Source organism: Trichosurus vulpecula, chromosome 4, assembly GCF_011100635.1.
Source record: "Trichosurus vulpecula isolate mTriVul1 chromosome 4, mTriVul1.pri, whole genome shotgun sequence".
NCBI lineage: Eukaryota > Metazoa > Chordata > Mammalia > Diprotodontia > Phalangeridae > Trichosurus > Trichosurus vulpecula.
In genome coordinates, this window is record NC_050576.1 from 34325005 (window position 1) to 34348525 (window position 23521).

At 52.2% G+C, this 23521-nt stretch overlaps 1 protein-coding gene across 2 annotated transcripts in view; it reads right to left on the bottom strand.

Moving 5' to 3' along the window:
• RNF220 (ring finger protein 220) overlaps positions 1 to 23521 on the bottom strand; it is a 247914-nt gene that overhangs the window by 21265 nt on the left and 203128 nt on the right. Inside the window, exons 3-5 of one of the 2 annotated variants that reach the window (XM_036758017.1) lie at positions 21014 to 21059; positions 12006 to 12101; positions 4148 to 4190 (exon numbers count right to left, since the gene is read on the bottom strand). In XM_036758017.1, coding sequence (XP_036613912.1) covers positions 4148 to 4190; positions 12006 to 12101; positions 21014 to 21059 — 185 coding nt within the window. Of the gene's footprint in view, positions 1 to 4147; positions 4191 to 4391; positions 4458 to 12005; positions 12102 to 21013; positions 21060 to 23521 lie in introns of those variants that run through there. The other variant, XM_036758018.1, reaches the window with a different exon arrangement.

Here is a 23521-nt window from a genome sequence, read left to right on the forward strand (position 1 = left end):
GGGGAGGCACACACTTAACCCCTTCCCACCTGGATTCTGTGGCCCAGGCAGGCTGGAGAGGCCCACCTTGGCATCCATGGCAACCCAAGGCACTACAGGGTTAGCTTCAGAGCAGCAGCTCTGGTGGGGCCTGGGGGTGAGGGGGTGTGTGGCCCGTCTGGTTCCCACTTCACAGAGCAGATAGACCCCCTGCCACACAGCCTGAGCCTTTCCCAGGCCCACCCCTAGGATGACCTAGCCAAGGCTCCCAGATCTTCCCCCACCTTAAGCCCTGGGGCTCCCCTAGCTTCTGGCTGTCACCAAAGCTGCCACAATGTGGCCCACTGAGGCTCAATGAGGCTGAAGTGATTTGGCCAAGATGACAAGAGTAGTAAATGACCAAGGTGCATCCTGGGGACTCTAAGCTCCCACTGTTATCCCTAACAGTGCCCCAGGGGCTGGGCCTGATGGGAGTCTGGGGCAGAAGAGACTATGCAACGTATGCCACCTGCCCTGGGACAAAGGTGGCCCCATTCTCCCCTCTCCACTGTAAGGTCCTAGCCAAGGCCAAGAGGCTGGGATGCTATAGGAGACTCCCACCCCCTCTTCTGCCTTCCCTTGACAGAGATGTCAGGCACGGGGAGCCCAGTGAGCTTAGAGATTTTTTGCTTTAACTTCATTTGACAGATGGAAACTGAGGCACTGAGTGACACACAGATAGTATGTTGTAGGCCACCTAACTCCAAATCCTGGGCTCCTTCCCTTACAGCCAGGGAGCTACTGAGCCCAGATCTTTGACCTCCAGGAAAACGCTGTGGTGTTACAACTCTTGTGATCTTGAGAGCCTGAGGACAGGATATTATAGCTCACTGGACTCCAGAACTGTCCTGCTCAGCTGGCACGTGGCCAAAGGTGCCCAATGAGGTGGTCTGAGTAGCAGAAGCACTGAGCATACTGATGTCAGGAGAGGTCAAGAAGGCCAAGCTCCCAGAGAGCTTCTCTGAGGAGCTCTTGTGGGGGCAGCACTGGGGCTGCCAGAAGCCTCATCCCAAAGCCATCGTGCAAACACTTGGCTTTGGGAAGACTTGGGGCAGAAAAGACATGAGCCCTGGGATATAGCTGGGTCCAGTGCAGTGCTCTAGAGAAAGAAGGTATCTAGTGATCATCTCCCACAGGTTTTACAGATGGAAAAACCAAGGTGGCCAGGGAGAGACTGGCCCTCTGTTCTTCCCAATCTTGTTTTGCCTCTCATTGTGGGGCTCCCCTGGACAAGCCTGGGGTCCTGACAGGAGATGATCCCTTGAGGATGGACTGAAGGAAAGGCACCTAGTGAAAAACCAAGGGGTGAAGAAATTATCTCCTGCACTGGGGTGGGCCAAGCCAGCTGGAAGGGCAGCAGATCAGAATGGCCCACCCTGCTTGTGGGTCCAAGGACCCAAGAGGGGAAGGATTCCCAACTCCTCTGCCCCAGCTGATGTAGGCAGCTGCAGGCCCACCTTAGGGCTCTTGCCCACGGCCTATATCATGGAACCAGGAGGATGTGGAATTGGAGGATGAGGCCTTTGCTATTTGCTCCTTGTGGGATTTGGGGCAAATCCCTCCACCTCTGTGGGCCTCAGTTTCCCCATCTGTAAATTGAGGCAATTAGACTTGACTCTAAATCATGGTCTTCTGGTCCTCTGCCTAGGTGGAGGTGTGTGTAGATGAGTCCTGTGGCCTCCCAGCAGGTGGAGGGCCGGCAGCTGGGGCGTACCTGGGAGCAATGTCTGACCAGGTCACTCTCTTACTCAAGAAGCTTTGGTGGCTCCCAGTGGCCTGAGCTGAGCCCACTGTTTGGCACTTCAATCCTTCCCATGCTGGTTATCGTCTATCTTTCTAGATAAATTTGCTATTTCTTCCCACATTCCAGCCAAACTGACCTACGTGGTCTTCCTTGACATTCTGCCTCTGCCCAGACTGTCCAACATCCTCGTGTTTCCTGACTGCCCGCCGCAGCTCCCCACACTGCCCAGCAGCCTCTTTTCTCTCCAGGTTCTTCTGACATGGCTCTGTCCCATCTAGTGGACTGGTCCTCCTCTGGGTCAAGCCCCTTCTCTCAGGGGTCCCCCAAGCCTCTGGCCTGGGCCAATCTGTCTTCTCCCGCTAAACTATCTCACTTGGTGGTCTCCTCAGAGCCTGCAGTTTGACATCTCGGTCTATGTGTCCAGCCCTACCGTCTCTCCTGAGTTTCGGTCTCACGTCTCCAACTGCTCATTAGACATTCTGAATAAGATGCTCAACATGTTCCAAAGGGAACTCGAACTCTGTCCTCCCTGATTTCCTTATTGCTGGAGGTGGGAGGTTCTACCCCTCCAGTCACCCCAGGCTTACAACCTCAGTATCATCCTTGTCATCTCACTACCTCCTCCCACCCCCCACCCCAGCACCCTCCCCACCCAATCTGCTAGCAAGGCCTGTTGATTTCACTTCATCTTCTCTTCTCCACTCTGCTGGCACTCGCCACCTCAAGCTTTTAGTGCTGCCAGGGCGGCTGTCGGGTTGGCCTGCTTCAGCCTCCCCACTCCAATTCATCCTCCACTCAGCTGTCAAAGCCAACTTCCCAAAGGGCAGGTCTGACCATGTCACCTCCCACCCCACCTCAGTAAACTCCCATGGCTCCCTATTACTTTTGGGGTCGATATAAAATCTTCTGTTTGGCTTTCAAGGCCCTTCCCACCTTTCCAGTCTTCTTACACAATCTTCCCTTCCCGTCACTCTAGGATTGGGTGACACTGGCCTGGGTGTTGCCATTTTCCCTGGCTGTCCCTCCTCAGCTGGCCTCCTGCCTTCAAACCTCACCTTACATCCCACCTTCTTCAAGGAGCCCTTCCTAATCCCTCTTAGTGCTAACACCTCCCCTTCGGCCTCTCCCCTGTGGGCACACAGAAGTACACGGGAGTTGCATGCAGTTTCCCCATGAGATTAGAGCTCTAGGAGGCCAAGGCTTGATTTTTGCTGTTCTTTGCATCTCTAGTCTTAGCACAGTACCGACACTTAGTAGGTGCTTAATCAACGTTTGTGGACTTGACTGGCTTGCGCCTCCTGGCACCCCCAGCTCCCTTCGCCGTCTGGATCAGGCACAAACTTTCACTCAGCCCCTTGAAACCACTTTGTGGACATTCTGTTTCTTACTTTACACACACATGCCTCTTGTCCCACGGGGAGACTGTAAGCTCTGGGAAGGCAAGGACGGCTTTGTTTATGCCTGGCAGCACCCAGCGGGACCCGTGATGTCACTGGTGTGGAAGGGGTGAGCTTCCCTCAAGTGACGAGTCTTAAGGGAGCCAGCTCCCTCGGCCACTAAGAGGGAACAGACTTCTTTAGGTCACTCTATGGCAGGGATGAGATTTCAAAGGAGGTCTTCCCTGGCTTGGAGCCTAGAGCAAGGCAAGGGCTGGCCACCAGCTGGGGCTCCTGAGGGTGCCTGGGTTAAGGCAGAAAGAAAGAGGAGCACAGCTGACTCTCCTCCTCTCCCTCCACTTTGGGGGTCTGGCTGAAGCTGGGGGGCACGGTCAAGCTGCCTTGGGCCTCTCCCTACCGCCTGCGCCAGGGGCTTAGGCTGAAGGGATTCTGGAATTTTTGGGAGTGGAGCATCTGTACCCAACTCCAGCACTCCAAGGGGGAGCAGTTGTGGCCTCCTTGGAGGTGGTCCCCAAAACGGGCTGAGGCTCCCTCTTCTTGCCCCAAGAGAAGTGGGAAGGCTCCTGAAAGTGGGATCAGAGTGAAGGTGTGTGCCCAGTGAGGTGGTCTGGGCAGCAGAAGCACTGAGCACACTGATGTATTCCCTGAGAAAGGGGATGTAGAGGCAAAGACCTTGGGTGGAAATCCTGTCTGTTTTGTAGTGCCTGGGTGACCTTGGACCAGTCCCTTCACTTCCTTGAGCCCCAATTTCCTCTTCTGTAAAATGAGGTAGTAAGACTAGATAACCTCTAATGTCTCTTCTGCTGTAGATCGGAGATGCTAAGGACTCTGAGCCTCAGTTTCCCCATCTGTAAAATGTGACCATTTGGTCTCTGAAGCTCTCCAAGTGCCTTCTAGTGCCCAATCCCACCGTCCCCGTGTATCAGTGACTGGCGTGCAGTTTTAGTGGATATCCTGGGCCGGGAAGGGCTCTGGGGTCCGGACTCACCATTCAGCCGGGTCTGCCGGTTGGCTCTCACTCTCAGGAAGGTCTGAGGGGAAATCCGGGCGGGCGGCACGGCGGAGGCGGCGGCGGAGAGTGGAGGGAAGGAGAGGAGCACGATGAGCTGGGGCGAGGTGCGGTGGGGCGCCTACAGGCGAGGCCCCCTCCCTTTCCCTCCCAGGGCCCCCTCTCCCTTCCCGGGGCCGCCCCCGCCCCTCCCCCCAGGCCCGGCCCGTGTCAACAAACCTACTTCCTCCCTCCTGCCGCCGCCCACGCCGGCCGCCCCGCTGCGCCCGCGGCTCCGGGCCCTCGGCATAGCCGCCCCCGGCCCCCGCGCCGCCGCCCCCGGCCCCCGCCCGGCCCCGAGGCCGCCGATGCGGGCGGATTCCCCGCGGCTGCCCGGCGGCGGCGCCGCCTCAGCTCCCAGCAGCGGCGGCGGCCATGTTGGCCCTCGTCATGTGACCGCCGCTGCCGCCGCGCGCCCGGGGTAAGAGGTCACGGGCAGCGCCCGTAGGGGGCGGGGCCGCGGCGCACAGGCGGCCCCTTCGGACGAGGGGGACCTCCCACCACCCGCAACTGTGGGGCCGGTCCGTCTCCTTGGGACTGGCCGTGTCCGAAGGTTGGCTGACCCCGGCCGGCCAGGCCTTCTTGGACCACCGTGCATGAATATGGGTCAGCCGTGGGCCGCTCAGTGCGGGGGGCATCAATGGGCAGAAACGTTTGGGGGTCTGCGAGTCTGCCCCCGCCCCGTAGAACGGGGAGTGTCCGCCCGAGCCGCCCACCCCGCCCCCTCCCCTCCGCGGGTCCGACCCCGCCCCTTAGAGCAGGTCCTGTCATTATGTATCAGCCACTGGGCCCCTAGAATGTGATGAATCCGTACATATCTATCTACCCTGGTGGGGGTGCGTGTGACAGATACTCCCCTCCCCCTCCCCGTCCCCCAGGTGATGTATCGGTATGTATCAACCTGGGGTCTGAGAGTCTAACTCCACGCCTTGGAGCAGGACTTGTCAGTATGTACCAATCTTTGGGCCCTCAGAATGTGATGTATCTCTACGTATCAGCTGTGGAGGGGGTGGTGTCTGAGGCTCCACCCCCTTAGAACGGGATGTGTCAGTATGTATCAGCTTGGGATGGGCGGTTCTGACCTCACCCCTTAGAGCAGGACTTGTCATTATGTATCAAACATTGGGCCCTTAGATGATGTATCATGATGTATCCACAATATAGGTGATGTATCCATATGTATCAGTCATGGGGTGTGTGTCTGTATCCCGCCCCCCCCATGTGATGTATTAACATGTATCAACATGGGGCCTATGGGTCTGGCTCCACCCCTTAGAATGGGATGTAGCTGTGGTGTATCATTACATGTATCAATGGTGGGGGCCTGACTCTCCCACCACCCTTCCCCTTCGATGTTTCCCAGTATGGATAGACCCCAGCTTCTAGTCTGAGTCTGATTCGGGCCCTGTCCAACCCTTGGAACTTAATTATCAGCCTGTGGGTTGTCTGTGGTTTCTTCGGTCTTGTTCTGACCCAGCCGTGGCACATCCCTTAGAACCTCATGTATCTGGTTTTATCAGTCATGGGTCTGCCTGTCAGGGTCTGTCTGGATCTGCCCCCCCTCAGAAGTTTCGTACTAGCCATCTGTCTGGGTCTTATTTGTCCTGGGATCTTGCCCTTGTCCTGACCTCACACCATAGAACCTTGGGTATCTGCTGTCCTTGGCCCAGAACACCGTGTATCAGCTGTCCGGCCTGGGCTCCAGTCCTACTACACCCCATGGCCAGCCCCCCAGGCCTTTATGTATCAGCTTTGGGGCCAGGTCTGGAGCTGGATGTGTGGGTCTGGAAGGTAACATGCCAGTTGTCCTTCTGGAGGGCATGACTTGCCACTTCCTGCCTCCTATTAAGTCTTTATCCCTTACCTTACTCCCCACCAAGGGAGTGACTAGCCTTGGTGTGCAAATAAGTGGAAGAAAACTTCAATTTGTACTACTCCTTTGGATGAGCTGGAAGGGTATTATTTTCTGGGGTCCCTCTCACCTTGGAGCTTCTGTGATGCTCACCTCTGGATTTCCGGCTCAGTTGCTCACCACCTCTTGGCTAGATGACTGTGATAATCTCCTAACTTGACCCTTTAGGTACCCAGAATTTCAATCAAACTAGGCTAAATGCTGTTCCTTGAACTTTCAGTTGCACCTCCTGCCTCTGAATCTTTGTCCAGTTAGTTTCCTGGGTATTCCCATCTTCTTTCCAGTATTAGCTCATGTGCCAGCTCCTCTAGAAGCCCCCTTAGGAACCCTCCCTGTTCCTCTTTTGCTCCTTTGAGCTTCCACAATGCATCTGTTGATACCCCCTTCATTCCCTTCCTCCATGGGCCTTTTCCCTGCCCAGGTTGGTGATCTTCATTGTCATTATCTGTATATGATTGGTCTTCCTTGTTAGATCGTGAGCCTATGAAGGTAGGAATCATGACTTCCTCATTCATATCCCCAGAGAGTCCAGGCCAGAGCCTGGAAACAGCAATTCCCTCTCCATTTGAGTGATGAGGAAGTTGAGACCCAGAGAGCCTCCACTTGGCCCCAGGAAAGAAGGCCTCAGCTGAGGAGGAATGAGGCCCTTTGAGGAGTTACAGTCTTTCTCTCTCTCTCTCTCTCTCCCCCCCCCCCATCCCCCTCCCTCCTCTTCTCTGTTCAAAACCCTTTAGTGGTTTCCTAGCTCTTCTCACTAACTCCACTGAATGACATTCAAAGCCTTCTGCAACCTGGTGCCACCGTAAGTTGTCATTGTCATAAAGAAGAAAAAGTACTTTGAAGACCTCAAAATACTATGTAAATGTCATCTCTCCTCCTCCTCCTCATTATTATTTACTTCTCAGGCTCAAATTCATTTTTAAACACTTCAAACCTGGCCCCAACCTCTCTTTCCAATGTCATTGGATACTACATACTCTTCTACACTCTACAGTCCAGCCAAGCACACCTCTCTGTGCCTCATATTCAAGAGACACTCCTTATTTCAACTCCATGCTTTGGCACTGGCCTGACCTCCATGCCCAGAATCCAGTCCCCACTCACCTTCACTTCTTAGAATCTTTCCTTCAAAACAACTCAAGCACCATTATCTGCATGAATCCCCCCTCCTCAAATGCCCTCCTGCCCCAACTACTTTGTAACCCCCTACTCTGCATATATTGATATTTATTCTCTTTGTATTTATGCTACATATACTTAAATGTGGAGCAGCTTGGTGGCATAGTGGATTGAGCACCAGACCTGGAGTCAGGAAGATCTGAGTTCAAATCTTGTCTCAGACACTTAACTAGCTGTGTGACCCTGGGCAAGTCACTTAACCCTGTTTGCTTCAGTTTCCCCATCTGTAAAATAAGCTGGAGAAGGAAATGGCAAACCACTCCGGTATGTTTGCCAAGAAAACCCCATATGGGGTCACATGGAGTTGGACATGACTGAACAACAATACTTACATATCCTTGTTATCTTCCTCATTAGAATGTCAGTTCCTTTGGAACTGGGATTGTTTCAGTCTTTGTAACTGTAGCCCTAGCACTCTCCCAGTCTAGGGCCTAGCTTCCACGTGGTAGGTACTTAGTAACTACTCCCCTTCATGTATCTGTGTGCCCTATACTCCAGCCAAGCTGACTGTGTCTCTGTGATGTACTCATACTCTGAATCCTCCCACTGGCTTTTGTTCACACTGGTCCTTCTCCCTGGTATGCCTTCCTCCTCCTTGCCCTTGAATGACTCACCATGTGTATCTAGGTCTATCTCTCAAGAAGCCTGCCCCAAGCTGGTTGTTAATGACTCAACCTCTCCCCCCCCCCCCCCACCCTGCCCACCCCCGAGTATCTGAGCCTCTACAAAGTTCTCTATGCCATTCTGATGCACCAACAGACAATGTTATGTATCCTGGCTCTCCATATTAGGGCCCTAGCCCCTTTAGATTCCAAGTCCTTTGAAGGAAGGAGCCAAGTCTGCTTCAGCACCTAGCACACAATAATTGTCTGATCAGCGTTTGCTGAATTAATCTCTCTTTCATCTGCCTGTATCCTCCACTCTTTCAAACTTGTTTTTCTCTGTATTCCTCCCTGTCTCTCACCCTGTCCCTCCTCTCTCTTGGTCTCTCTTTTCTCCTGCCTCTTTACTTTCTCCATGTCTCTCCTTTTCCTCTTTAAGGCCCTGTCTCCCCACTCTTTCTGTCTCTTTCCCTTCCTTTGTGTCTTGTTCTGTTAATCTGAGACACCAAGGGGTTCCTTTCCTCCCTTTTCTATTTCTGTTTCTCTACCATATAACCTCCTTCTTCTGCTCTGTACCTGGCCATCTCCCCTTTGGTTTCCTCTGCCACCATGTCAATAACCATCTCCCTTTAGGCTCAGATGGGAGGCCCAGAAATAGCAGCACCTCCCACCCAGGCCATTAGTCCTGTTTCCAGTCCTTCCTCCACAGCCACCACCCAGGGCAGCAGCCCTTGTGCAGATGGGATCTAGTGACTGCCTTGGCTGGGACATTGGCCCCAGCTTCTTAGGAGCCACATTGACTGAAGCCCTGGAAAAGAAAGTTCTCAGTCTTCAAGTCCTTAGCCTTCTCACATGGCTCAGCATCAGAAACAGAAGGAATCAGTGGAAATAATATCAAAGAAGATGCATTTCCATCTATTTGCCTTGTCACCATACCCAAAGGACTTTTCCACTGGACTTTGCTGAGACCTCCTTTCTGTATTGTCTTCCCCATTAGACAGTGAGATCCTTAAGAGCAGGGGCTGGCAGTACTGAGCACAGTGCCATGCACATAGTAGGCACTTAAATGCTTTCTCATTCCTTCACCCATCTTTGTCTCTCTCTTGTTGCTATTTTTGTCTGTCTCCTTACCTTTGTCTGTCCCTCTCCCTCTCTCTCCCACATCTATCACTATTTTCTTGGTTTCTGCCCCTCTTCCTCTCTACCTCTCTGTTTCTCTATCTCTCTTATAAGAAAAGTAACCATTTCCTGATCTTTCCAAAGAGAAGAGCCTTCAGTTACTGGCAGCATCCTAAAGTGGTCTCTATAAAGTGATAGCTTGGGAGAAATGAATGATACAGGATGTTTCTGGAACACTTTTGGGGTTACCAAAAGCCCTCTATAGACAAGATCTCATTCATCTTCACAACCACCCTGGGGAATAGGTGTGACAGTGGTTATTACCTATATTTTACACATAAGGAAACCAAGGCATAATCACACAGCTAGAAAGAATCCAGTAGGAGATTCAAGGCCAGAGTCTTCTCCCCTAGTCTGAGATACCTCTCTACATCTAGCCTGGGAAAGGGGATTGAAAGAACCAGCTGGGCTCCATCAGGGCCAGAAGTGGTCCCATCATCCTTCCACTGTTGACAGGACAACTGGACTGGTCCACTTGGGAAATGCTGCAGCTACATTGTTTGATAAAGTCTGTCACACAGAGGAGATGGAGAGAGATGGCCTGGAGGAGATAAGACATTTAGGTGACTTGGAAACTCGTTAAATGACTGGATCCAAAGAATCATCAGGAAAGCTTAAATGTCAGCTTGGATGGAGGTCTCCAGTGGAGTGCCTCAGGAATCTGTCTGTATTAGGCTTGCACAGTTTTGCCCTACTTACTCCATCCATGTATCCTGCCCCTGCAAAATCACACATATTTTGTTTGCTCTTGGTATACCTTCCTCCACCTATCTCCTTACCTGTGAACAAATCTCTTCCTCCTTTCATTGAAAGTCAGCTCCTTGAGGGCAGGGCCCATTTCCCTTTTGCTTCTATATCCCAAGCACCTAGCACAGTGCCTGGTGCATGGTGGATACTTAATAAATGTTGGTTGATAGACTGACCACATTTGCAGGGAACCCTAAGCTGGGAGGAATGGTTGACACATTGATATCAAAGTCAGGATTTTAACAGTCAGGCTAGAGCATGGAGCTGAAGCTAATAAGATGATTGAAATTTTAGGGACAAATATAAAATCTCTTACTTGGGTTTAAAAAAATCAACTTTACAAGTTCAAAATGGGAGAGGACCAGGTAGAAGACAGTAGCTCTTCTGAAAAACTCTGAGGTTTTAGTGGATTGTAAGTTTAATATAAGTCAACAGCATGACAAGGAGACGAACAGAGCCAATGCTCTCCTAGGCTGTGACCCAAGAGTCATAAAAGGGTGGTGACATGTGCTTTTAGGAGACCATCTCTGGAGTACCACTACCTCAAGTCTTGCTGTTGTTTGGTCGTTCTTCAGTCACATCCAATTCTTTGTGACTCCTTTGGGGTTTTCTTGGCAAAGATGCTGGAGTGTTGCCATTTCCTTCTCCAGTTCATTTTACAGGTGAGGAAACTATGGCAACAAGGTTAAATGACTTGCCCAGGGTCACACAACTAGTAAGAGTCTGAGGTTGGGTTTTAACTCAGGTCTTTCTGACTCCAAGTCCAGTACTCCCTCTCCTCTCCTCTCCTCTCCTCTCCTCTCCTCTCCTCTCCTCTCCTCTCCTCTCCTCTCCTCTCCTCTCCTCTCCTCTCCTCTCTCCTCTCCTTTTTTCTTTCCTCTCCTCTCTTCCTCCTCCTCCTCCTCCTCCTCCTCCTCCTCCTCCTCTTCTTCTTCTTCTTCTTCTTCTTCTTCTTCTTCTTCTTCTTCTTCTTCTTCTTCTTCTTCTCCTCCTCCTCCTCCTCCTCCTCCTTCTTCTCTTCCTCCTTCTTCTTCTCCTCCTCCTCCTCCTCCTTCTTCTCTCTCTCTCTGTCTCTCTGTCTCTGCCTCTCTCTCTCTCTGTCTCTGCCTCTCTCTCTCTCTCTCTCCCCCTCCCTCCCTCCCTCCCTCCCTCCCTCTTTCTCTGCCTTCTGGATCCATTTCTCTGCCTCCTAGCTGCCTCTTTTTGAGGGGCTCCCCCAAATCCCTGTGAATTCTTTGACACCAAGAGCCCACTGGCAGAGATGGGTCAGGGAAACTACTGACTGGGGATGGGTGATCTGAGGCTCTTTCCAGTTGTGTGTGACCCATTGACTTTCCCTCCCTGGAAAGAGGGAGGAAGCAGAAGCAAGGCTGCTTTGTTGTCTCTTGTCCTGGTCCCCACAACATTCTCAGCCCCCTTTTTAGGGTAGAGGTCTCCCAAATCACTGCCCTGCCCAGGCTGACCTCCATCTTCTCTGGTCCATTGGCATTCACAGACCTTAGAAGACCCAAGCCTGTAGCCCTGGTCGGTGTGAGAGGGAGAAGGAGAGGGCTTGCCTCCATCACTCTCAAGGACCCTCCACTAACACTTCTACAAGACTTACCTTTGGGCCAGCAGGCTTCCAGGCTACCAGGCCTGGCCTTGGCAGCATCCTGCATGGTGGTCCTGAGCTCCTACTCTGGCTTCCTGCATGCCCCTTCTGCTGGGGGTGGATGTAACCAGGGCCAAAGCCTAGGGTTTGAGTCCTCAGTGCCTGCCTGCTTTCCCACCTTTACAAGGACAATCCAGGACTCTGAGTCTTTCTAGATAGCCTTACAGACACCCCCCCCCCTTGCAGATCTGTTAGACTGAAAATTTCTGCCTGGCCTTGGGAAAGTCCTCCTCACTCTTTCCCTAGTTTACCCCAAAGCTACCTCCTGACTCCGATCTTCAACCAGGGGTTAGAGTGCTGGGTACACATAACCACCAAAAGTCTGAGTGGTCATGCAGGCCTTCTCTGGGGGGGAGGGAATAGAGTCAGGGGGTAAGTTTGGAGGGAGAGGCAGAGACGCATCCTCCCTCTTCCCCACCCCCAGCCCCCCAGCTCTTGGGCATGGGAATGATGGGCTCATTTACTCCCATGCTAGCAGATTGTCTCCTGCTAGGGAGTACTGCACATGTGTGAGGTTCAAAGACCCACCTGATATCTGTCAGAGTGGTGTAGATCATCTGAGGAATGTGGAGAGGCTGTGGGCGAATCCCCTTCTCGCTTGATCGAGGCTGATAACAAGAGAGACTGTAGGAAGAATAAAAACAAGAGGGGAGGTTGGTAGGGGCTGGGACACAGATTCTTCAATCCTTCCTATAACCTTCCCCTGGTAGTCCATCTGGAAGGGTTTACTCTTTCCCCCCCCCCCATCTGAATGTCAGTGACCCTTCCGCTGGGAGGCCCATCTCACTGTAAGCCTGAGAACAAACTGTGTCTGGTCATAAGCTACCATCCTTCAAAACCCAGTTCAGGTGCCACCACCATCAGAGAGTGTTTCCTGATCTCCCCAGGCAGAAGTGCAGATTTTGACTGGTGATACCAACATGGATGCCTCTACTTCTCAAGCACTGTAAGGCTCTGTTGCCAATAGATTCTGAAGGAGCTAGTGGAGGAGGGTTAATAGAGCACCCCCATTGCACAGTGAGGAGCCTGAAGCCCAGGGCTGGGGGTAGGGTAGGGGGGAGGAAATGCCTTGCCTGGGTTCACTCAGCAATCTTCCCTCTGCCTGAGCTCAGCCTGGGTCTAAGGACCCTGATCGCAATCTGGCCCGGGCTTCTATAGGAGTTCCCTTAGGACCAGGACGAGGGGCTGATTCATTTGAAGGTTGAGCTGGAAAGGACCCAGAACTGAACAAGCATCTACCACATGTGCATTGCCAAGTGGCTGTCCAGTCTCTTCTTGAAGAACTCCAGTGAGCAGGCGCCTCTCCCTCTGCCTCTCCAGGCAGCCCATCCTAGTGCTGGACAGCTCCCAGGTCTTCTCAGTGTTCCTGGGCCACAGACCAAGGAGGATTTCTCCCCAGAGGGATAGTCTTTCACATAGTTAAACACAGCTCTCATATCTCCTCTCCCTTCTCCCAATCAAGGCTTCTCTTTTCGAGGTCAGGGTTCCTCCCCTAGACCCCCAGAGCCAGCCTAGAGCACTGAGGACTGGGATGTTAGGCTTTAATGATCAGATGCAAGGCCAGTCCCAGGGTGCAGGACCCAAAGGGTCTCATATCACACAACTTCACCCCAACACTGAGAGAGTGACAGTCTCATCCCTACTTCACAGAGGAGGAAACTCAAGCCCCTCCAAAGGAAGGGACTTGTCCAGGGTCATACAACTGGGAAGCAATGGTTCCTGGTCTTGGCTCCAAAGGTAGGGCCCTCTCCCAGGATGGGCTCTGCTCCACCTGCCAATGCACAGTAGAGGCCTAGCACATTTTTGCTGATGACTTGGCAATCAATCTTTTTTAGCTGTTAGATCAGGAGAGAGGGGATGGAGGGAAAGACAAAAGGTCAGATAGGCTGCAGGAAGAACTTGGATTCAGTGATCACCCCTCTGCACGTGAGTCCCAGGTCTATATATCCAGGCCTTGTCTCCCTTCTGACCCCTTGGCCCTGACATCACTGACTACCTTTTGGTTATCACAGAGATACCTCAAACTCACCGTGTCCAAAACAGTACTCATCATCTTTCCCTTCCAAACCCTCCTCTCTTTCCAGGCTTCCTATTACTGGTGAGGGTGGCATCATCTTCCCTGGCAGCCAAGCTTGCCTCCTGGGTCTCACCCTCAACTCCTCAAATGCCTTCACCCCCATATCCAATCTGTTGCCAAGTCCTGTCATTTCTGTCTTCAGAACCTCTTTCCTTTAAGCTCCCTTCTCTGCTCTAACACTTACCACCACCCCCCTTGCAGACCCCTCCCCCCCATTGCCTCTCACCCGGACTACTCTAATAACTTCCTAATTGGTCTCTGCCTCCAGTCTTTTGTCCCTCTGATCCATCCTCTGCACAGTTGCCAAAATGATAATCCTTGAAGTACATACAAATCTAACTATGTCCCTCTCCTACTCAAAGATCTTCACTAGCTCCCTATTAGGTCTAGGATAAAATACAAATTTCCCATTTAGCAGTTAAAGCCTTCTCAACCTGGCTCCATCCAGACCCATTACATTCCACTGCCTCCATGCCTTTTCACAGATGGTTCCCAAAGCTTGGGTTGCCTTTCTATTTCTCACTTGCACCCTTAGAATCCCTTGTTTCTTCCAAAGCTCAGCCCCAGGGGCAACATATATACATATATACACAGAGTGCAGATATATATGTATGTGTGTATATATAATGTATACATGTGTGTACATATACATACAATGTGTACATGTACACACATATGTGTATGAGTGTATATACCTATGTGCGTATATAGTAGATGTGGGCATATACATACACACGTGTATATAGAATGTATACATGGGTATATATAGTATGCATGTGTATATAACGTGTATATGTATATATAAGTATGTGTGTATGGATAATGTATACATGCATACACATATGTATGTATAGATAATGAATACATACGTGCATATACATATTATGAGTGTATATACACATGCGTGTATATAGAGAGTATATGTGGGTATATACATGTGCACATGTGTATATACATAATGCATATATGGGTACAGGCCTATGCATATATGTAATGTGTGTATGTATACACATGTATGTACATGTGTGTATGTAATGCACACACATGTACATGTGTATATATAGTGTATGTGGGTATATACATATACACCTGTATATAAAATGCCTGTATATATCTATGCAGTGTATAATGTATATACATATGTATATATAAAATGTGTACAGGTATGCACATATCTACGTGTATACAATGTGTATGTGTGTATATACATATATACATGCATGCATATATAATGCATTGTGTGTATATAATGGAAATATGTGTGTATATAATGTATATATGTGCATAAATATAGAGAGACAGATAGATCAATAGATCCTTCTAATAGAATATAAGCTCCCTGAGGGCAAGGGCTCTTTCATTGTCATCTCTATGGCCTTAGCACCCAGCACAGTGACTAGTGTGCACACAGTAGGTGTTTAATAAATACTTATTGAAAGAATGACTGATTACCCCCTTCCCCCAATGGCTCCAAGTGAGGCCAGGCTTTCTACCTCTCCCTCATGGTTGGTTGAGAAGGCCTGGTGGCCACTTGCTCCCTTCCTCCTTCTGGCCCAAGTCAATTTTCTCAGCATTTCCTTAGAACTTCTAGAAAGGATGTTGGAAGCTAGCTTGACTGCAATGAGAGGCATAGAAGTACAAGAATTGGGAGAATCCAAGCTCACATTTTGAAAGTACTTTACCCAGACCATCTCATTTGATCAGACGGCTTGGGGGTGCCATGACTAGAGCTCAGGGCCTGGAGCCAGGAAGACTTCAGTGCCAATCCTGCTTCAGATCCAAGCTGGGTAACCCTAGCTAAGTCACTTAACCTCTCTCTGATTCAGTTTCCCCACCTGTAACATGGGGCTTATAACAGCACCTCCCTTCCAGGGTAGTTGTAAGGCTCAGATGAGATAACTTAGAATAAGTGCCTTTCCAACCTTAAAGTGGGATTTGTCATGGACCAATTTCCATACCTAGCCTTAGATCAAAGCCTTGCAGTGAGAGGAAACACTTGGGTAGATCATTCCACTTTGGGGCAGCTGTAATTGTTGGGACATTTGCCTTGACATGGAACTTCAATCTGCTTCCTGACCTGTCCCCTACCCCCTGGCCCAGAAGAGGGTCTCACCTCTTTTCCATGATGCCCCTTTAGATCCTTGAAGCCAAACTGCCTGAATTTTTTTTCTAGGCCAGGTTCCACCCAGGTGGACCTCACCCTCCTTGGGTTGCTCTGGCCCAGGCTGACCCTGATACCTGAAGCTCTAGGGGTTGGCTGCTTACCCTAGGACTGTGGGCTCTTCATTGGGACCAAAGGTCCCAAGGGTATAATGCCTTATACCCTTGAGGTCATTCCCTTTGGGGGCTGACACTCAGCCCTGTTATTTTTTTTTTTTGAGGACCCTGGCTGGCTCAGGAGCTAGAGAAGGTAGGGAGAATCAGTACTTTGAGGGTGAAGCCTACAAGGAGAAAGCGGAGTGCTCTGGCCCTTCCCAGGGCCCCTGGTCAGCCTAGGGTTAGCCAACCTGTTCCATAGAAAAGGGAAAAGCCAAGAATCCTGCTTTGCCCTCAAAGCCCCAGGCTCCTTGCCATAAGATCACAGAACTTAGAGCAAAGAGGAACCTCTGAGGTAGATGCTCCAACTTCTGTATTTCATAGAGTGGGAAACTGAGACCCTGACATGTCAAGGTACTTGCTTGAGTCCACACAGGTCATTAAGTAACAGAGATAACACTTGAACCCAAGCCCTCTGCCTCCCCTCCCAGGGTTCCTTCCAGCATCACTGTCTCCCTCTCTGCTCTCTCTGCCTGGCTGGTGAATGAATGCCTCTAATCCAATATTATTATGTGAAAAATGGCCAGCCCCACTATGGAGACAGTAAATTAAACGTTATGTATTAGTTTTTAGCGGGTAGGCAGGGGCGGAACGCTGGGCCCATTTATTCCTGAGCCTCAGAGATGACCTCTGGAAACAGGCGAGGCTCAAACCAATCCCCAGCTGTCAATCTTAGCACCTCTTCTGCATACACGCTGCTTCGATTAATAAATTGTCTGTTTCTAAATTGTGCCGAAGTGCTTCCATGCTAAGCATGGGTCAGGAGTGGGTGCTGGGGCCTGTGCCTGTGGGACTGGCAAGAGCTGAGGCATCCCCCTCCCTGGCAGCCAGAGGCTGGGCTGTGGGCTGGAGAAGAGGCTGGCTCCAGTGGGGGGGGGGGAGGATTTCGCTCTGTGCCTGGGAGAGAACTGTGCTTGGCAGGCCCTGCTCCCCCCACTCATCCTTCCTCCTTCCCTCCAAAGGTTTTCACCAACATAGCCCCACCCCACCCCCACCCCCTTGTTTGAAATCGCTGGTGACAGCCCAAAGAAAGCAATTTGGGAAAGAGAGAGAGGTCATTTATCCTCTATCTCCTGGGCTGAGCGGCTGGGATGTGACCCGAATTCTGCCCGCATCCTCAGGCACTGCGTGAGGGTCCAGGGTGGAGGTGGGGGCTGGGCTAGAAGCTGCCACAGTCTCTCTGTTCTTAGGCTTTCGATGGGGAAGGGCCAGGAAAATTAGGTGGGAATGGGACCTCTGTGCTCTCCTAGCATGGAGAGAAGGAGCTGTCAGAGGCCTCTGGAGAAGCAGGGCAAACTCATCACATTCTGCTCAGTGACTAATACCTTCCAAGTAGCCTGAGAGTCCATCGAAGGGAGCAAGGACACCGGCAGCATAGATCCACTCCTCTGCCTCATCCTCCATAGGGACTGTGGCTTAGGGACTCCATCTTTCCTACCTTGGTTTCCTGGCCCTTCTCCCCCAACTACCCAGGGCTGTGGGCCACGATGGGAGAGAAGAGCAAGATGAAATCCTTGGATCCCACACAAGGCTGAACCTGAGTCTCTGCTCTCATCCTTTCTCTCCCTGCTGACAATCCTCTTGCCTCAACATGTCCCTCTCCCCAATCCTCTGTTCCCTGGCTCCAGCCCTGGCCAGCCAGGCTCCCAGCCAGGGAGGACTGAGGACAAGAGGGGTGGTACAAAGGAAGGGCTCCTTGCAATCAGAGATGCTGAACAGGAAGCCTGGCTCTGGTGCTTGCTACCTGTGGAAGCTTGGTCCACTTCCTGGCTTTTCTTCTCCTGCTTCAGTTTCCTTCCCTATATCCTGAGGGGCTATTGGACCCTTCCAGCCTCTTTGGGGGCCCTGCCAAAGTGCGGGTGATCTCAGCTAATTCTTTATGCTTCTTCTCCTCCTCTTATTCCTCTTTTTCCTCCTCCTCTTCTTCCTTCTCTTCCTCCTCCTCCTCCTCCTCTTCTTCCTCTTCCTCTACTTCTACCATCACCATTTTCTCCTTCTCCTCCCCCTCCTTCTTCCCCCTCCTCTCCCTCCCCCTCCTCTTTCTCTTCCCCCTCTTCCTTCTCCTCCTCCTCCTCCACAGAAAGCTTCTGTGAAGCTTTCTAGGCAGCACTAGGCAGTATCCCCTCACTCCTCCTCATCCATCTATCTCTTTGTGGAAGGGAGAGGTGAGGGGCCCCCGGGGAGGTGATAAACCCTGAGAGGCAGGGCCTCCTCCTCCGCCTCAGACGCCTCACACCTGGGGCGAGTGGAATAAAAAAAGGTCACCAGCGCTTTTTAAACACGGGCACAAGATCGGGAAAATGTGCTTGGGAAAAAAACCGCTGGCATTAAATCATGACTCTGTGCCCGGCTCCTCGCCTCATTAAAAGTGGCCTTTCGCAAGGTAAAATTATCATTGTAAGCGATAAGATCTTTAAGAAAATAATTCACGGCTTCTTCACCCTTTAATATGATGGCCGCCACTGGCTAATTTTTTTCTTAATGGCAAGGAGACCATCAATCTTGTTCAAGACTTCCTCTCTCCCTCCTCCTCCTCTTGATCTGGCTCCCCCCCCACCCCAACTCAGTCCCAGTGCCCACAGCCACTGCCCAGCTGCCTCCCTGAACATCTTTCTCTTCCTCCTGAGCACTCACAGATGCCCACTACCCAGCTCACTCTCCTCGTCCTCCCAGGCCTGGCCCTGTGGCTAAGCAAGAAGCCAGAGTGAGCAGATGCTGGCTTGGCATGGACCTTGGTCTTGGAGCCTAGAAATGTTCACACATGTGTACATTTGTACATTCATATGTGTATGGGTGTGGGGCAAAGAGAGTGAACAAATGCCTCATCTGTAAAATGACAGACTGAAAGACTGTCTCTCTAAGAATTCTGGTGGCTCCTGGGACTCTTCCATCCTTCCCCTTCACGTACTCCCCTGGTGTTTCTGTAGGTGGAACACAGTATGTTTTTACAAAATTGTATGTGTCTATTAAAGCCTCTGGGTGCCTGTGTTTGTATCTGTGTGTGTGTGTGTATGTGTGTGTGTGTGTTGGTGGGGGGTGACCTGGTATTTGTCAGCACTGAGAAAATGGACCAAAATTGCCTCCACTTTAGCCATCAGGCCCGCCCCTGCCGGCTGCTCCTCTCCCTGCTCTCCCCCCCACCAGTAGTTGGGGTCATATGTGGGGGAAGGAAGGGACCAGATGTGGTGAGAGTGGGGGCCAGATGTGGGGGAGGGTTGGGTGGGGGTCATCAAGTGCCATTGACATGCACTTCCCTTTTAAGCTTGGTCATTTGAAACTATTAAGTGCTGGGTGGGGGCTGCTGCCGGGGGCGGCTTGAGCCAAGACGGGGAGTCTATTTCCCTTAAACAATCCATCAGCGGCTGTCACCCGAGCAGCCCCGCTCCTGCTCACTCCTGCTAGCACCCGCTTTTATCTCTGACCGCGCCAGCGCCTTTTGTGGGATTCTGCATAAAGTGTTCCTTGCCTGATGAAGGCTTTAACTTAGCTTGCAAAGAGGGGCAAATATCACTTAGCAGCCTCTCGAGAAAGGCTTTGACAGGCTGCCCCCCAACTCAAGCCAGGCCAGAGCTGGGTGGGGGCACAATAGCAGTAGGAATGGGGCCATCCTCCACCCTCCTCAGCCAAGGGAGAGCAGCCTGCTCTAAGCAGGGACCACATCCAAGCCATTATCAGGTTCTACTTAATCTGCCTTTGAAACTTCTCTGCCCTTCCATGGTCTCTTTCTCCTCTAACAGCTTTCCCCCTTCCCATTCAGGCTCCATTGCCTCTTGCCTGGACCTAAGGGTCTCTCTGCCTCCAGCAGAGAGCCTTTCCACCCAGCAGCCAAATGGATATTCCCAGATTTGGCCAGTAGGACCAAGTCATTCATAGCCCAAAGGAGAAAGTTCCAATTCCTCAGTGGGGCATCCAAGGTCTTTTGAAATCTACCTCGACTCTGTCCTTCCAATCTCATTTTATCCTGATGCCCTAGAAAAAGTCTCCCTCCCTTTGGTGGGTCCTATGGCTCAGTGAGCAGCCCTGTAGTGTGGCGGGGATGGGGGGGTGGGGGGGTGTTGCACCAGCCTGCTCTGGCCCACCCCCCCTCAGGGCCTGCTCTATCCATCCTCCTGGCTTTTTCCTAATCTGACTCTACTTTAAGAGCTGGCTCCCGCCCTTCCCACTGAGCCCCCATCTCCACTTCTATCCAGGTTCCCTGTCCCACCTTGTGATCAGTGGTCTTCCTGCTCATCCCTTCTTAGTAATATTCTGGTCAGGGGCAGCTCCTTCTCCCCCAGGAACAAAAGCTCCCTGGGACCAGCTCTCCAGCCTCCCTCCCACCAGATACAGCTGAGCAGAGGGCTGGCCATGCAGTGAAGACAGGGAATCAGCATCCTTACGTCTGCTCCAAGAACGGGTAAACTCCAGGACTGTGCAGGGGCTAGGGAGGACTAGGTGGGAAGGGGTGGGGAAGGAATTCCCAGGGAGTGGCCAGAAAAGGGGCAGCTGATGGCTGCTGGTGGTTAGAAATCATGTCCTAAGAATATTAGTTGAAGGAACCAGGAGTTCTTCTTAATTGGGAGAAGAGTAAACTCAGGGGAGACATGACAGTTGTCCTCAAGTGTCTGAAAGACTGTATTCTGTGTTAGGTGTTAGATTCCCTCCATTTGGGGTTTTCTTGGCAAAGATGCTGGAGTGGTTTGCCATTTTCTTCTCCAGTTCATTTTACAGATGGGGAAACCGAGGCAAAGAGGGTTAAGTGACTTGTCCAGGGTCACACAGTATCTGAAGTCAGATTTAAACTCACAAAGATGAGTCTTCCTGATTCCAAGCTCTGGCACTCTACCCACTGGAATTTTCTAACCTTGAGAGCTGTCCCAAAGGGGCATGGACTGCCTGAGGAGGGGCTGAATTCTGCCTCCTCCTCCTTGGAAAACAATTTCTTGTCAGGGATGTTACTGAGAGGATTTCTGCCAGGGGGAGGGGGCTAGGCTCTCTGAGGGTCCATTGGAACATCATAGTAATGAAGGGGCACTCCCAGCAATGGGAGGCTCCCCCTCAATGGAAGACTTTAGGTAGAGGCCACAAGGCGGGTATGACTGTGCATGGGATATGATGAGCTTGTGACACCCCATGGGTGCCTGAGATGGACTCTGCTACCTACCTTGGGGGTGCCAGGGGCCATGGTGTCCTTCAGGAGGGAATTCTTGCTGCAAAGAAAGAAGACAAGCAGATAAAGGTTCCAGAGTCCCTTGGAAATGGGGTGCAGGATAGGTGCAGGAGTAGCAGCCCTCCTTGTTCCCCACCCCCCACTTCATGGCCAGGCCCCGGGTCTCCCTCTGTCCCATGGCCTTGCCCATCTCCCAGGGTGGGGCAGGGATGGGAGGGTGCCTCCCAGAGCTGGGGCAGCTGCTGAGGGGAGGGGGCTCTTAGAACAGACATGCAACTGCCCCTCCTTCTTCCAGCCCCAGAGCCGTGACCCAGCAGACCAAACTAGAGTATGGACAATTCCCAGGATTCAGTGGGCTGGCAGCTGCTCTGGGGCCGAAGGCCCATTGAGGCAGACCAATTCTCCCCATGTCCCTCCTCTTGAGTCGGGAGCAAAAGATGGGAGGCCTAGTCTGGGTTTAATCCTAACATCCATATGCATAGCCATCTCCCTCCCACTAAGCAGGATCGACAGGAGCAAGGAGCAGACCATCACTAGGCCTCGGCCACCAAGCTGATCCCCTCAAGGCCTAGTCCTTGTGCCTAGCTGACCCAGATAAGGCAGAAGAGCCTGAATATAGCACACGGCAGAACCCTGTGCATCGGGGGAGGGCAGAGAGCCCCCTGAGACTTCTCCCATTCACCTGGACTCCTGCCCTGGGCACCAGGGACTCCTTTTAGGCCCAAGACTATGCCAATCAGGTTTTCCATTCTCTGACCCTCCCTGTAAGCCTCTCGGGGAATGGCAGCCCTGGAGAGATGGAGGCTGTAAGAAGGAGGAGGAGGGAGGGAGCAGGAGAGAGGCTCTGATGATCTCCTCACTTGCTGCCTGCCTGCCACCGAATGATCCGGAGGCTTTAAATCACGAGCAGGCCCCGGCACCGGTCCCTGCACCCAGCCCAGGCTGGCACTTTTAATTAAGGTGATTTACACGGAATTATCCTTGGAAATAAAGAGGCAGGGAGCTGCCCGCACTGAGCCTCCCCCTCCACCCCCTGCTGAGCTTTAATCTATTGGGGGAATTGTTTATCTAGCTCATTACCCAACCAAACACCGAGGCAGGCAGAGGCTCAGAGCTGCTGCTGCTGCCGCTCCTGGCTGCTGCCCCTCTGCCAGCCATGCCACCACCTCCACTGGCCTGCCAGGCTTTAGATAAGGCAGAGAGAGAGGCCAGGGTCTGGGGGCCTGGAGGTGGCCCTCAGTCCCATTCTGTCCTTCCTGACTTATCCCATACTACCTCCCAGAGACACAAGCCTTTAGAATAGGAGTCCCCAACCAGAATGGGAGATTTCCTGAGGGAGCCCCAAATCTGGTCTGTCCCCCCCCCCTGCCCCAGCATGACCCTCAGAGCTCAGAGGCTTGTGGCCGTTGGAAGCCATTTCTTTAATTCTATGTCCAGACTTTAGGACCTATCCCCCCCACCCCCACCCCAAACTGGATACCTCCCTGGGGGATATCCCAGCACCGCCTTCAACTCAACCTGACTCATTCTCTTTCCTCCTACACCTCCCCCTCCTTGGAACACTATTGGTCCTGGCTGTGGCTCTAATGCCCGACTCCTGAGGTGGGGAGTGGGTGGTTACAGTAACTGTATTGGTCTGTTTTGGTTGGAAGAGTATGTCTCTGAATCTCTCCCATCGTGAGAGTGGGTGATGGGCAGGAGGGACCCACAAGAGGGAGCCTGGGAGAGGGGAGGCCTGGCTCTCTCCTCCCACCCCCATGACCCTTCCTGGGAATCCCTCCCGCACCCAATTACAGTCTTAATTGGCAAGTCCGGGAAATCAATTAATTCGCAAATTTTTTCCAATTAAAAATTAAGATAAATCAGGCAGCCTCGTCAGGTGCCAGGGCCAGGCAGTTTGGGGGGGGGGGCGCCCTTGGAACGCCTTTGCCGGGCTGCTGTCAGCGGGCGGCCCGGCCGAGACAGATAAAAACCCATCGACCCGTCGCGAGTAGCTCTTCAGCTCCATCGATCAGGCGGGATTTCACTGGCTCTGCAGAGCAGAGGGGGTGCGGGAGCTCAAGCCTGCCCCACTGATCCAGGGCCTGGGCCCCAGGTGCCCTGATGGCTGAGCCACTATTCCTTATGGGGTTACTCCCTCTCCCCAAGCTCTCCCCAGGGTAACTTTACAGGGGAAGGGGTGATCCCTGGGCCACTGGGGAACCAGAATGTGCTAAGGCCCTCCTTAGCTCAAGCCATGCTGGGTCTGCCCCCAATCTGGTTTCCTCCCTCAGAGGCTTGCTCCTCCCACAGACCTTCTTAATCCCTCACTGCTCATTTTGGTGAAAAGAGGCAGGATTGAAAGGGGTCTAATGCTGGGGAAGGCTCAGTGAATCTGATGAGAGTCACTAGAGACAAGAGTTCCTGGACAGCCAGGGGGAGCACGAGGGAGAGCTTGGGGCCAGGGGCCCCGTGGGAGGCTCTGGCCCTCTGGCTTGGGGGTCCCCATGGCAAAAGTAGCAG